Source organism: Ambystoma mexicanum, chromosome 2p, assembly GCF_040938575.1.
Source record: "Ambystoma mexicanum isolate Mex_15411 chromosome 2p, UKY_AmexF1_1, whole genome shotgun sequence".
NCBI lineage: Eukaryota > Metazoa > Chordata > Amphibia > Caudata > Ambystomatidae > Ambystoma > Ambystoma mexicanum.
This window is the reverse complement of record NC_090923.1, coordinates 1,297,814,400-1,297,828,984: the sequence shown is the minus strand read 5'-3', so window position 1 is coordinate 1,297,828,984 and position 14,585 is coordinate 1,297,814,400. Positions and strand designations below refer to the sequence as shown.

The 14,585-nt window shown below is 41.5% G+C and overlaps 1 protein-coding gene across 2 annotated transcripts in view; it reads left to right on the top strand.

The window, feature by feature from the left end:
- The window catches only part of USP42 (ubiquitin specific peptidase 42), a 1,198,372-nt gene that overhangs the window by 725,859 nt on the left and 457,928 nt on the right, over window positions 1-14,585 (top strand). For both annotated transcript variants that reach the window (XM_069645631.1, XM_069645629.1), the window contains exons 11-12: window positions 722-822; window positions 907-1,060. In XM_069645631.1, the coding sequence (XP_069501732.1) occupies window positions 722-822; window positions 907-1,060 (255 nt within the window). The remainder of the gene's footprint in view (window positions 1-721; window positions 823-906; window positions 1,061-14,585) is intronic.

Below are 14,585 nucleotides of genomic sequence, written 5' to 3'. Positions count from 1 at the left end.
CAGGCCCCAGAAAGCCTTTTGGACAATGCAGAGGGTTTTGAATTTAATTCTTGCATCCACTGGGAGCCAATGGAGAGATTTCAGAGCTGGAGAGATACGATTCCAAGGCTTGAGGCCAAGGACAAGTCTCGCAGTCCTGTTCTGGATTAGTTGCAGAGGTCGGAGAGTAGAAGCAGTTACATTTAGAAAGAGGCTGTTTACAATAGTCCAACCTAGAGAGAACCGGAGCTTGGGAGACCATGAGCTTCTGGGGGAAGGAGAGTAAAGGCAGAGAAACTCTGAGGAGGTGCAGTAGGAAGTTTGACTTTTTAGGTACATCAGGGATGTGGGCGGAGAAGAAAAGTGTGGAGTCAAAGTTGACTCGGAGGTTCTTAGCCTCGCAGGTGCGGGTAGGAGGAGGGCCAAGGGAGGCCGGTCAGAGAGTGAGGGGAAAGGATGGTGAAGGTGTGCCGATGAGGAGGATCTCTGTCTTGCTGGCATTCAGACAACGATCATTGGCGGCACACCAATCTTGAATGGCAGTTAGGCAATCAGAGATGGGAGAGGAGGTGGCAGTGGGCAGCCTGAAAATAAGTTGTGTCGTCAGCATAGCACTGGAAATTTGAGCAGAAAATGGCAATGCAGTGGGCGAGAAAATGCCTTTAACATACGTTGTGTGTAAAATCATGCGTCTAAAATCTTTGTACTTGTTTTAAACAATTTTTAATATATTGTTTTGCAGGCCAGCAATGGACAGTGGTACCAGATGAATGATTCCATCGTATCTAGCAGTGACATAAGATCTGTACTCAATCAGCAAGCCTATGTGTTGTTTTATATCAGGTAATGTTGGTTTGCTTTCAGACGTACATGTTATTTTTTTTAATCACATTCCTACATCACCCACCTCATTTTCTTTTTCTTTAGATCCAGTGACTTTAAAAATGGAGGGGAACATATTAATTCAGCTCATACTGCTGGACAGTCTTCGCCCCGACCTTTAATCAACCAGCGGGTTAATGGTAGTAAGCAAACACCACCCGCATTTATTGGCCCACAGCTCCCACTTCATATGATGAAGGTAATTTTTGTAATGAGGAACATGGTCTTTGCTGACAACTGTATATCTGCATTCTGTAGTTTAAATTGCTCCTGAAACTCTCTAACACTGCATTGTTTTCAGAAAGCGCCATCTCATCATTGGGTTTTCTATTGGTGGAGATAATCACACTAAATAAGATTGTTTTTTCTTATTAATTTATTTCCTTATATAACTGTGCCAGGATCTAAGTACCCACGACACATCATTTTATAGACTTGTTCCTTATTTAAGAAACGGATAAAAGCTTTCCACCGGTTCTCCTGGTTTGTATCATTGTTTTTGTAGCCAGGTCCCTGTTCAGATTCATGTAAGTTACATAGCTGACTTTAAAACCTGAGTATTCTGCACTGATAATGCACGTTTCTCAAATGTGTTCAAGTCGCTTGTCTCCCTTTTCTTTAGGCTCATATGCCAGTGGCAGATCTAGTGACCACTCATACTTTTGTCCACCAGCCTGTTCACACTGTACACACAGTTTCATATTAGTCAAATATCCCTTTTTCCTCCAAACTGGGGTTGTCATGGATTGGTGAAGCTGTGATCACTACAGGTAAAGTCGGTAAGCTGTTTTAGTTTCCAGTCATAGTGACTTGGGTGACTGGGTACAGCCTTAGGGACTTGGATTGCAGGCAAGCCATAACAAGTGTGTCAACGGTCCACCATAAAGATTACCCTCTAGGTGTTTCCTTTTCACCTCCTCCTTCCCGCTCTCCCTCCCTTGCTAAATCACACAGTCACTGTGTTTGGGGACTAGGGCCCCTATGTGTCCCTCTGGGTCCTGGCCTCCCACCCAATAGCCTCCAGCCTACGCCCACCCCCAAAACTTGCGATTTGGCTCCCAACAGGCCTGTGCTATCTCACAGGCATGCACTTAGTGTTTCTGGCAGTTGACCTGCAATGTATTCCCTAGCACTTCCCTTCATGTCGCTCCTAGCACCAACCCCACCACCCCCCGCTCTCTCTCTCTGCACTTGCACGCTCTGAATACTGACAAGGCCTAGTAGAACTGCATCTCTCTTCAATGTTGTTATCATTTTTCATTCCTATGACCTTCCCCGTTGCCCTGTGGGTGCTTTGAAACACAATTTACTTGATGTATAAGTGCCTTACAAATGCACAATAAAATAAAATGTCCTTTTTATTGTGCCATATTTCACCCAGCCACTCAGTGGTCCTGATAGTAATTCAGGATATTGAGACTCGTCAGTTTCCCCTTTTCCCTGGGAGACATACCTTTGAAAAACTAAAGACCTTTTAAAATGATCTCTTAATGTTTATCGCATGAAATCCCTAATGGGTGAAAATGTTATCAAATAAACTAAAGCTAAACCGTCAGTGCTCTAGGCACAGATAAAATCCACATGAATCTAAGGAGTTTCACCACGCTATTGGGTACCTGTACTGGAAAGACCTGAACAGGCATAAAGCAGGTGAAGCAAAATATAAATGTTTTGTATTTGTATTACTATTTGCTAAACTTGCCACCAAATACATTAGCACCAAAGGGCCCCACTAACATGGTGTGGAGACTTCATCCCTCTCATCTCCTCTATAACAAGTTTAGTGCTTCAGCTTATATGGGTTTATAAAAACCTGTCAAGTAATTCTAACAAATGGGATGTCTATTCCTCCATATTTGCCATTATATTATCTCCTAAAAAGGAAGACCTTGAGCTCACTTCTAGACTATCAAATGCACCTTATGTTATATGCTGAAATGCATAGGGTCCGAGGCGGTAAGTGGAGGATCCCTGACTCTCCCAGTCCATCCTTTGACCATAGGGTCGCTGGGGAAGAAATAGGTAGAACTAGGGTCTGTATACCTGTTCCGGTGGAATTTTGGCTCTCACTAAGCAGGAGGCCTCTGGGAGGTACTTGGAGAGAACTTGATTTTATTTTTTATTTTGATTTATTTGTCCATTTATATAGCGCCAGAGCCCGCAGGCATCAGGGCTCAGAAAAAAGGGGGGGTGGGAAGTAAGGTGTGGACTCTTCAGTCAAATCACCAGAAAACCATAACTATTCGAAAAGGAACGGTTTCTGAAGTTCAAAAGATTGGGTTCAGCGCGTAGTTCCTTCTGAGTTTTATTCAAGGCCGTAGCTACCTGTACAGAGAAGGATCTGCCGTATCCTCTAACCCGTTTGCTGCATGGGACAATTGTGCGTATTTCATCACTTAATCTAGTGGCTCTTTTAGGGGCATGCATTTTCATGTGTTTTTTTAAGTATCCTGGGGCTTGCCCTATGCACAATAGTGAGTGCATTGAAGCGGGTCCGGGCCTTCACCAAGAGCCAATGAAGATTTCTTCTGTGTTCCGAGATATCGTTTTGCGGCACCTGCAGGCAGCCAAGGCTGCCCTTGCTAGCGCCAATATGTAAGGTGCTACAGTAGTTGATCCTGGGCATAATTAAAGCACGAACCAGAGTCCTTCAGTTGGTTTCTGATATGTACGATTTTAACCATTTGCAATAATCTGATACTCGGTTTTGTTGACTACATTATGAATGTGGGCCTCTGAATTGAGAAATGCTTCAAAAATAACTCCCAGGGTCTTCACCTTAGTGGTTATGGGAATTAAATGTTTGTCAATAGTGAATTGAACATATGAGTCATCTAGCTTCCCTCTAGACTGAGATGACCCAAAAAGCAACAGCACCGTTTTAGCGGCTTTCAAACACATACCATTACATGTCATCCAGCTCTGTATAACATTATAGCTCTGTGTCACTCTGTGTTTTTCTTGTATGCTCCACACACCTCGATGGCGAGCTGTGTCGTCTGCATAGTTAGTGAAGCAGAATCCTAGATAATTTTATAGGACACACAATGGTTGACAGTAGTCATTAAACAAGGATGGTGAGTGGCATGCGCCCTGCAGAACACCACATTTCAGCACTTCAAAATGGGAACAGGCATCACCTAATACAACTCTCGACGTCCTGTTTTCTAGAAATTAGGTGATCCAAGCAGCTGCCTCATCCCAATATCCTCCTACCGTCTTCATCCTACTCGCAAGCTTCTCATGGTCGTCCAAGTCGAAGCTGCTGATAGATCTAATAACATAAGCAGCCCCGCTTTGCTTTTGTCCATGAGCAGAAGCATTTCTGTCTGCAAGTCCACTAATGCACTTTCAGTGCCATGGTGAGCTCTGAAACCGGATTACCTCCAGTGCAAAGCCTGTACACTTTCTAGGTGTTCCTGTAATTGGGCTGTTGCCATCTTGTGTATTATTTTCAAAAGAAAAGGAGCATTCGAAATAGGTCCAAAATTTGAATAGTCCTTAGGGTCTAAACCTGTTTTTTTTTTTTTTTTTTTTTTTTTTTTAATCAACAGTCATTGCTACCTTTTTGAGGGAGCTAGGGACTTTGCTCTCTCTGAAAGACGCATTAATAATACGAGTCAGAAAAGGTAGAAAACGTTTTTTATTTGCACGGTTGATTTTAGAGGGGGAGGGTCTCACCAGCCCAGGTCGGCGGTCTCATGGATTTAAGGGCCTTTGCCAGTTCTTCATCAGGAATGGGTCTGAAAGAGAATTTGGGTTGCCCTAATTAATCCATTTGCTTCATCTCAGTACATATTTTTACTTAGAGCCGTTCCGTATTTTTCGCAATGTTGCATGGGCTTTAGCTATCTTATTCGCGAAGGCATTCTGAATGTTTTTACAGTCAGTTAGAAGGCGTGCTGACATATGACATAGCTTTGGGTTTTTCCAGATCTCTAAGGATCTCAAACAATTTTAGAATTGTTTTTAGGGCTTGCGATTTGACAATTGATAATTTCCTTTTGATAAATGCCAATGTTTCCATGCCAAAAGCACCTACTGTGAATGAGGAAGTAAAAGACAAGATTTGTATGCAGAAGGGAGTTTAAGAACAAAGCCCATTGTTACTCGCAGCCACTACCACAAGCCTCCACCGAGCCCGGAACACTCTTCTGTCATGGTTTCAGAAAGGCCATTTTGAAGCAGAGTTTGATAACTATTGGCGTGGGATGGAGAATCATTTTTCTACAGGAGACATGCACGAACTCCATAGTCTGCATTACAGTGATGACAACTACAAGGAAGAATACAAATCCAAGAAGGTGGTCCACACAGAAATGCTCTCTGTTTGCAGATCAACGCATATGCTGGCCCCAAAACAAACACAGTTTAGAAGTTTGTAGCTTTTTCGCAAGAACACCCATCACAGTGCTTTCTTGACACAGTTTCATGGGTCAAAATTTAGGGGCAGAATAGATTGAGGAAAGGGTGATAGAGATTTGTGGGGAGTCCAGAGTTGGAGGCGAAGGTGAAAGAAATTAAATGGAGCAGAACAGAGTATAGGAGAGAAGATCAGGGGGGGAGCAGAGGTAAAGAAGGGTGAAGAGAAGCAGTAAGTTGGAGGGGAAAAACACTAGAGAGCGGGGCCAAGTCATGTGACTAGTATTATGGAGGAAGGGAGACCTTGTCCCAGCAGAGGAAGCCGGGAAAGGGTGTTATTCCTGTTACTGCCTCATACCCAAAGCAGGCTCATGATGGTCAGCTTGCCGCAGATCCTCCTAACTTTGGAGCAGCATGACTGGCTTGTGTCTTTAGATCTGCGGCACAAATATGCTCACATTCCTGTCCAACCAAGTCTATTTTATGGATGGCCTTTTACAGGTTTCCAAAGCCAATGCATCCTTTAACCAAAAATGGACCATGGTCCTTGCCAGCATCCCAGATACGACCGACAAGATAGCTATCCTAGGAAATTCAGCCGCTGGCTTGAGACCCGATAGCAACCCAATTCTTAAGCGCTGTGTCAACTTCACTAACAATGCCTAATCAGCTCGACACACAGATGGTCATACATTAAATAGCCAGATGGCCAGTGCACCAGATAAGATTCTGAAGTGTGAGTACTTTACTCCCTATTTTTTAAAGTTGGGAGTAAAATGATTTTGTAGGGATTAAAAATGTTAGTCCAATTCCCAATGCGGGTAAAAAAATGTTTACTGGAAAATTGCATTTTTTACAAATAATTATTTCTTTGCACCAAGATATTCATACACATTAAAAAAGATACAGGTTTACTTCTTCCAATCATGGAGTAATAGTTTTTTTCCTGTGATACTATGTGCACAACTGGTCCAAACATATCCATGGAGCTGTGTAGGTAAAAGCAGGAGCACAAGGTCCTAAGTGTCTGTTTACTATTTTTCTTGAGAGTATTTCTGCTCCCCATTTTTATTTTGTGGGTGTATTTGCATTTTTCCTGGGAGTAAAAGTAGCCGATACACCCCTTATCTGCAGGGCTGCTGATGACCAGTAACCTCCCCTTGGATTGCCCCGGAAACATCCCACTCCCTTGATAGGAACACCACTTAAATATGTTTTTGTGGTCACCTCTTCTAGAAAAGAGGGAGATTAGGAGTATGAAAACACAATTTGAAACCGGTGTAACTGGTAAATCGTACAAATATCCAGAGAAAGCATCAAATATACCTTTCTTTGGTGGGAAGCATTCCATAGCATTTTTTTCAGTGTTCCATTTGACCTTTTTTCATATTGACAAAGGTCATGGCAATTCTTCCTGCCCATGTGCACAGGAGGTACATGTCTATCCCCTCCCTTGACTGGCCTCCTGTAGGTCTGATCGGAAGAATAGTTTTATTAAAGGCGAACAACTTTAACATAAATTCCCTCTCTCACACGGTCAGAGGGCGACCTAACATATTTGTATAAAAGAGGAGAAAGGGTATTCCAACCCATTAACATGTATACCAAATGATCGGAAGAGCAAGCCCTGCAGGGCCTGTGTATGACATGTATGCTCTCCCACAAACTAGGTCTTTCCATCACCCTAAACACGTTCCCTCTGACACATTCCAAATGTCTACAGTCAGTGGGGTAGTCCTGGATATCGAACGAGGCATTGCTTTTCTTCCCCCTGAGAGAGTGGCAAACATGCAGACCACAGTAGCCCCTCTTCCAAACAAACTGGGGACCCCTTGTTATTTTTTTAGGATTCTAGGGTTCATGGGGTGCTGTTTGGTGGGCATCCACAACTTACCTTCCGGGAAACTACATTTCTACAACCGTGACAAACTATTAACCTAATCATGGATTTGTCCTTGATGGGATGGGGTACACAGCTGCAGGATGGTTAGTGAGTAGATGTGAGTAGGCTTAAAGCAGTTCTTCAACATCAACTTACTGGAACTCAAGGAAGTTTCTCTGGCATCGGAAATCTTTTTTATCATGGATTAGAGGTTAAAGCACCGGGTCCTCACGGATGCCAACACCACTATGCACTTCATCAACAAGATGGTTAGTGTGGGGTTGTGCAAGCTTTGCAGGGAGGCTATGTTACTTTGATTTTGGGCGATCAAGAACTGGTTGAATGTGATGGTTTCTCAACCTGTCTTCTGTCTGAACACTTAGGCTATGTGCTGAGTTGGTTCATGGGGTGTCAAACGGGGAATTGTGGAGCAGATCCTCCCCAGGTGGGGGGCCTCACCAGATCGACATGTTCATGACCAGATCAAATAAAGTTCAATGGGCGATGCACCGGTGGTCCCTTGGGCGTTTGACTTAGTGTGTGCGGTCTTTCTTTTCCCACTGATTCCTTTGGTGCTGAGGAATTTGAAGCAGGGTGGAACAAACATGATCTTGATCACTCTGTACTGAGCGCAACAGACCAGTTCTCTTCTGTGGTAAGACTGTCCTGTTGGAAATGCTACTTTTTCCTCCTTGGACAATCACATGGAAGGAGGATCTGCTGATGCAGGCTTAGGGCACAGTGTTTCACACAAATGCCAGGATGATAAACCTTCATGGCTGGCTGTTGGGACCTTGGGATGCAAGGTTTGGCATCTTTTTGAGGAGGTTCCTGGAGTGATTCTGATCTACCAAGTCTTTGTGTGCTTGGTTCTGGCTTAAGTTGCCTAGTCTGTGTCAGGATATGGGAATGGACCCGTTGTTGTGTTCCATTGGCACAGTTTAAGACTTTCTTTTGTATTTGGCGAAGTCTGCTTTGAACATTGGCATTATCAAAGGTTATTTGGCAGCACTTTCTTTTTGGGATCCCCATAACAAAGCTCTTATTTGGATGTTACCATGGTATGCTATTGTTTTAAGTTCTCATTGTTTCCCTCCAAAACCATTTGCTGTCTCTCCTTGAGATTTGAAACTAGTCCCTGCATAGGATATGACGTCTCCTTTTCTGTACGTGTATTTTCCTATAGACCCTTTTAATTGAAGGTGGCTTTCTTGATCGATCTTACTTTGATTAGGAGGTTGTCAGAACTTCAGGCTCTTTAGGTTTCTCCACCGTATTTACAGTTTTCTGAAGAAGTCAGGGTTAGGCCTTTTTTCAGTAAAGGTGGTATCAGAATTTAATTTACAAAAGCATATTAATCTCTGTGTGATTATCCACGAAAGATGGCAGAGAGTCCATCATCCGCACCCTAGAAAGAGCTCTTAAGTGCCACCTCTCCAGGACTATGAAAATTTCAGGGTTGACTGTCGGCTCTTTGCGGAGTTTGATGGCCCGACAAAACGCAAGGCTATTTTTTTTTTTATTGTGTTTAGTTCATCAAAGAACCTATAGACCCTTTTAATTGGGTCTATAGGTTCTATACACATTTTTTTGATCTCACTCAGTTATACAAAATAAAATATAAAGTTCATTTTCATTAAAATTTTTCACAACTTTTCTTAAATTTAATTTAATTTCATTACATTTCACTAAGAAAAAAGAACAAAACTTTGGCGCCAATAGATCCAGCATAAGACATTTTTCTTATACCATACATTTTTTTTTACATTTCACTCAGAGAAAGGCACAGCCCTTAGTTACTGCCAGATGTGGACTTGTAAAACTTTTCCATTAGCATACATTTTCAGGTATTCACTCAATATGTAACAAATGCCATCTAACCACTTTTCTCAGAACTACTTTTTCATTGAGCCACTTAGAATGGTACATATTGGGTCAGACCAGACTGAAGATCCAAATGATCTTTAAGCACTTTTAGTATTTTCGTCAAACTGATTATGAGAGTAGAATTGTTCCCCCACATACACTTGTTCCATAGTGCAACCCTAGATAGTTCCGAAGCCGTATACCAATATTTCCCAAATTCCTTAATCCTTAGTGATTCGAAATGCATACAGTACATTACAAGGTGTTTCAAAGATTCAATTGATTGTGGAATACAGCAGAAACGACATTCATTACTATGAATTCCATATTCATCCTTGGATATGGTCCAGTTGGATATTCGCTCAGACGTGAGAAATTGATTTAGTCTGAAACGCATGTATAAGCCCCTGGCAATCGAACATGGAAATTGGAGGATATAACTAGGCAGAACACCAATTTTTCTTCTAAAGGGAGCATATTCTGCATAAGATTTATATTTGGAAATTCGGTCCGATTGAAGACACCCGCTCAGTGTCTGGAATTTCTGCTTGTTGGAAGGAAGACAGAGGTAAATCCTCCTTCGATATATTAGCAAGGTGCAATATTTCATCCATCTTTTTAACAAAGATTTTTAAGGTAGAAGATAGACCAGATTTCCGAATGTTATGCAAGTCTTCATATAACACATTTTTTGGTGGACCTAGCATCTTGCTATAGTTATTTAATAGCCTCCAATGTCTTTGTTCCGAAAGGGCAGCAGGCCCAATTTATGCCTTATTATATCATTAGGAACTGAGTTTGCCAGACCCAACACCCTTTTCCATAGTTTGCCCTGAGCCATGTCAAGATGATCATTGATATCTACCGTACAAGTGTCTAGCATATACAAGACAGTAGGCTCAATCTTCAACAGATAGACCTGGATGATTGGAACTATGGAGAAGGTGCAATATTTCCTATAAATAATGCACATCTGGGCAGTGAGCGGTTTAAATTTCTTACTAAGCATTTCTTTCCACCAGGATTTTGAGTTTTGATCAGTGAGTGTATAACCAAGATATCTTAGTTCCTTAACTTCCTCAAGTTCCACATTACCAACAGACAGATACATTTCTTCATTTTTCGCTTCCCATCAGAGAAAATTATGATCTTCGATTTATCTTGGTTAATCTGAAGATTATGTGATTCTGAAAACTCGAAGAAAGAATTCAGTTCATTTTGTAGGCCCTGTGGGGTTTTATCAAATAACAGCAGGTCGTCCGCGAAACTTAAACAATTCAAATTCAGATTGGCTAGGCGCACAGGATAGTTTATAATATCCTTCCATATATGATCTAAATCACAAAGATATATGTTAAATAATATTGCGGCCAAAGTGCAGCCTTGTTTTAACCCAATTTCTCTACGAATCTCCTCCGTCAATGTTCCAAATTTGTTTGTGCGTACTCTGTAGGTAGTGTTGGAGTACAGTAAAGCAATCAGGGCTACTAGGTGTACCGGAATACCACATTGAATCATTTTTCCAAAGTACTCCCCTTATTACCGTGTCAAACGCTGCGCTTAGGTCCAATGCAGCCATATATATAGCTCCTGTATCCTTTTGTTTGGTTTGACACTGCAATAATGATACTATGGTAGCATTTAGCGGGCAGCCCATGGCTTTTCGAAAGCCCACTTGGCATTTGGAGAGGATGTTATTCTTGTATAAAAAGTCCTGCAATTCCTTTAAAATTAATTGAGAAAAAACCTTTGAAGAAGCATCAGTTAGGGCTATGGGTCTGAAATTTGCTGGTTCATTCACCTTTCCCTTTTTATAAATGGGAACAATAATTGTGGAGCACCATGAACGGGGGATCTGTTTATTAGAAAAAACATCAAATTTGATTTTAAAAATTCTTGCCCATAAGTGGGGGTCTGTTTTGATTACACAAGAGGGTATCCCATCAGGACCTGAGGCCTTAGAGTCCTTTAATTTGTTTATGGCGTCCACAATATCCTCAATAGACCATGGGCAATGTTCTAGAATAAATTCTGCATAGTTATAGCAATGATCATCATAAAACACATTTGGTAGTTTGAATTTCTTGGTGAAATATTGAACCCAGGTAGAGGCTAAAATAGCTGGATCAGTATGGAATTGTGGTGCATTTAGGGTTCTCATGAGCATCCAAATGTTACACGTATCATGGGTAAGGATGTTATGCATCATACGCTGATTGTCTTTTATTGCTGTAAAATGTCTCAATTCTCTAATCTGGTTTTTGTACTGGTTTAGGAGATTTTTTTTTCAATACCGAATACTTAAATACCCAGATTTCGTCTGATCAATTTCCTCAGATGGTAATTCTTCTTGATCTTTAACTGATGGATTTGTAAATTAAAGGCATGCCTATGTTCCTTTAAAGAGATCAGAGGCTTGTAATCTTGTGCAATGCACATTACATACCTATTGATGATACTACTTAGTTGTCTTTCAGTCTCCTCCCCCATACCTGGATAAATATATCCAATGGTCGAGTAGAAGGGATCCTCTTGAATATACCTAATCAACTTCATGCAAGTGTTTTTATTCCATCTGATAGTACGACCCGAATTTTGGGTCTCTGTGAGTTGACGCGAAATCTGTGAATCGAGATTCCAATTCAGAATGTTTACATTGGTGGAGATGGCATAGTGGTCCCCATAACCGTGATCGTTAATGTGTACCAGATCAGAGGAATTACGAATAACGGTAGATACAAAAAAGTGGTCGATGTAAGAACTTAAGTTACCACGTTTCCATGTGAAGGGATAGGAACTGGACTGGGATGTAGGAGCTGTATATCCCATCCCAAAAAATAATCCACCCACTTTTGTCCAGATTTGAATGTCAAGGGTACTTTTCTGTTGGCTACATTCCCATCCAGCCCTTTATTTTTGAAACACAAGGAATTAAAATCACCACCTAATATTATCCCCACGTGAGTAATGTTTACAAATATGCCTTCAAGGATAACATCCAGTGTATTAACCATTTGATCCCAAGTGGACACTTTCCTATTCCAGTAAATACAAAAAATAACAATGGTTAGTTCCATACAATTCTGCGGATTCAATTGTAGAGCCATCACACCTCTATCCTCATAGATTAACACAGGGTTATATTTACTTTTGTTGCCAATAAGAATTGCTAGACTGCCTGATGGTCGGCCCTTAAGTCCTTTTGTAGCAGCTTTGGTAAAGCATCCATATCCTGCTATATCAAAAGATGCCATATGCATAGTCTCTTGGAGGAGAATGACTTGTGGACAACTGCTTATGTCATTCTTGCCAAACCAGCGAAGGAAATTAGCCAATCCACAACAATTCCATGACAACATTCTGAAGGGAAGCTCGTTACGCTGACGTACTCGAGTTTGCCTTCACTGGAGGATTTGCAGTATCACTTGCACCCGGTACAACCCCATTAAGCGCAGCCATTATTGCCAATATTTGTTTAATAGTGTCTGCGTTAATGTTGTGCTGAGTCCCACTTTGTTCTATCCCACTTTTTTGTTCTCGATTATAGGCAGTGTTTCCAAGAACTTCTCAGCTTCTTTTTCGTTGTGGAAGATACATGGGATTAGACCGAGAGCAATGAATGCAAGGCTTTTACTAAATAACAATCTTCAGGTGGATTGTCAATGTAATTGTGTTTGGGCTGCTCCCACCCCTGTCATTGTGGTATGGCTTTGGTAGTCTTTCATAAGATGATGAATCTGTGGGAGAAAAATACACATTAGAAGAATAAATTACTTACCTGTGAAATTATTTCGTATGGACACAATTTCACCCACAGATTCCTCATTCCCGCTCTCCCACTCCACTAGCTCAGTCCTCTATTGGGTTTTTTGGCACTTACATTGAGTGACAATTCTGTTCACTGTGGGTGGTGGAGGTTAAAGGGGCAGAACTGAAGTGAAATGGTGCTTGAGACAGAGTATATATGGACACGAATTTGCCTCTGACATGAGATGGTGCCAAGGAGCAGTGACTGTGCCACCTCTGAGTCGGAAGGTGCCACCTGGTGGCTTGAGAAACACTTTCCCAACCTGACTGCACCTTACATAAGTATTATGAGTTGACGAGTCTGTGGGTGAAACCATTATGTCCCTCAAAAAGAAAATTACCACATGCAAGTAATGTTTACTCTTCTATGGTAAGACTAGACCTCCTGTAATCATGGAAAACATCTAATCATATGGTGAACTGTCAAGATGACTCATCAGTGATGAAATTCTAAGCTTCTCACACTCACCTCAGCAACTAAGACTAAAAGACATGATTAGCTATCTCAGAATTGAGCTATTCGCTAACAAGATGCCATTTCATGAACATTATACGAAAACCCTTCAAACCTTAGAAACCAAAAGATAGTTTTGAATGCCTCTTATGGCCCATATTTCATTAGGAACAAAGGTCATATTCCCGCAACTCCTATGTATGTTCTTGGAACACCCAATTATTCCCCCATGTTCCATTTCGATCGCCTCAAGAAAATAAAAAACAGATCATTTTTGCCAAGTAACCAAGAATAGCATATGCCACTATGATGAAGACATGAAGATGGGATGGGCGAGGGGTGCTTGCTATCCCTGATGTAGAGTTCTATTGCCTTGTTACCGAAGCCCATGAAATGATCTAGTGGTTCACCTACACCCATGAATGCCCGCATGTTGCAATAGAATAGACCTCAGCACGCCCATCCGCACCAACATCCACACTGTGAGAAATAAGCAAATGTCCAAGATAGTGTTCCAAACTGTATATATCACTTGTGTAGTGGCACCCCCTGGCAAGAAAATTCCTTGCACCACGTTTTTCCGATCGTATGAAATACAAGAAGTTCACATCACGTTTGATAAACAATGCAGGGATCACTTATACAAATTAGGAATAACTACACTGGAGGACCTGTATGTCGATAGGAATTTCATATCACCAGAACAATCAATCAGGAGGGCGGTAATTGCCCTAATGCTACTTTTCATCAATGGCTTTTCCACACCTTCATGAAACACATGTCAGAAACCCTAGGAAGTCCCTACAACTCATTAATTGCTCAAAACATAACTGTCCCCCAGCTATAACTGTCGCATCCCCTATGCATGACATGGCAATGTCGGAGAAAAAGCTTGCGCCTGACAAACCATGCAACATAAGGGTGATCACACAATGTAATTTAATCTCAGATGAACTTGCAAACTGACAAAAACAATGTCCCCTAACTATGGGTATAGACATTGAAATTTGAAATGTCTTCAGCAATTTTATCATGCTCCCAAGAAGCTGCACACATACACCACTGCCATCCCTTATAAGTATAGCCGATGTGAAACCCCACAAGTGGCATTCTGCATTTAGCTTGGTATTAACCTAAAGTAGAATCTTCTGGGAACAAGTTGCCTACACAGCGTTGAAGAAAATTGCAGATGAGAATATACTACTGATCAGCTTATTCAGTGCTACCGGGCCTATTCAAACAGACACAACATGTTTCCTATGCATAGCATCAATAGTGACAAGATGCAGGGTGGATAAATATTGTTTTAGAAGCCCAGCAGTCCAAAATACGAAGCCCGTTTGGTGGAACTGG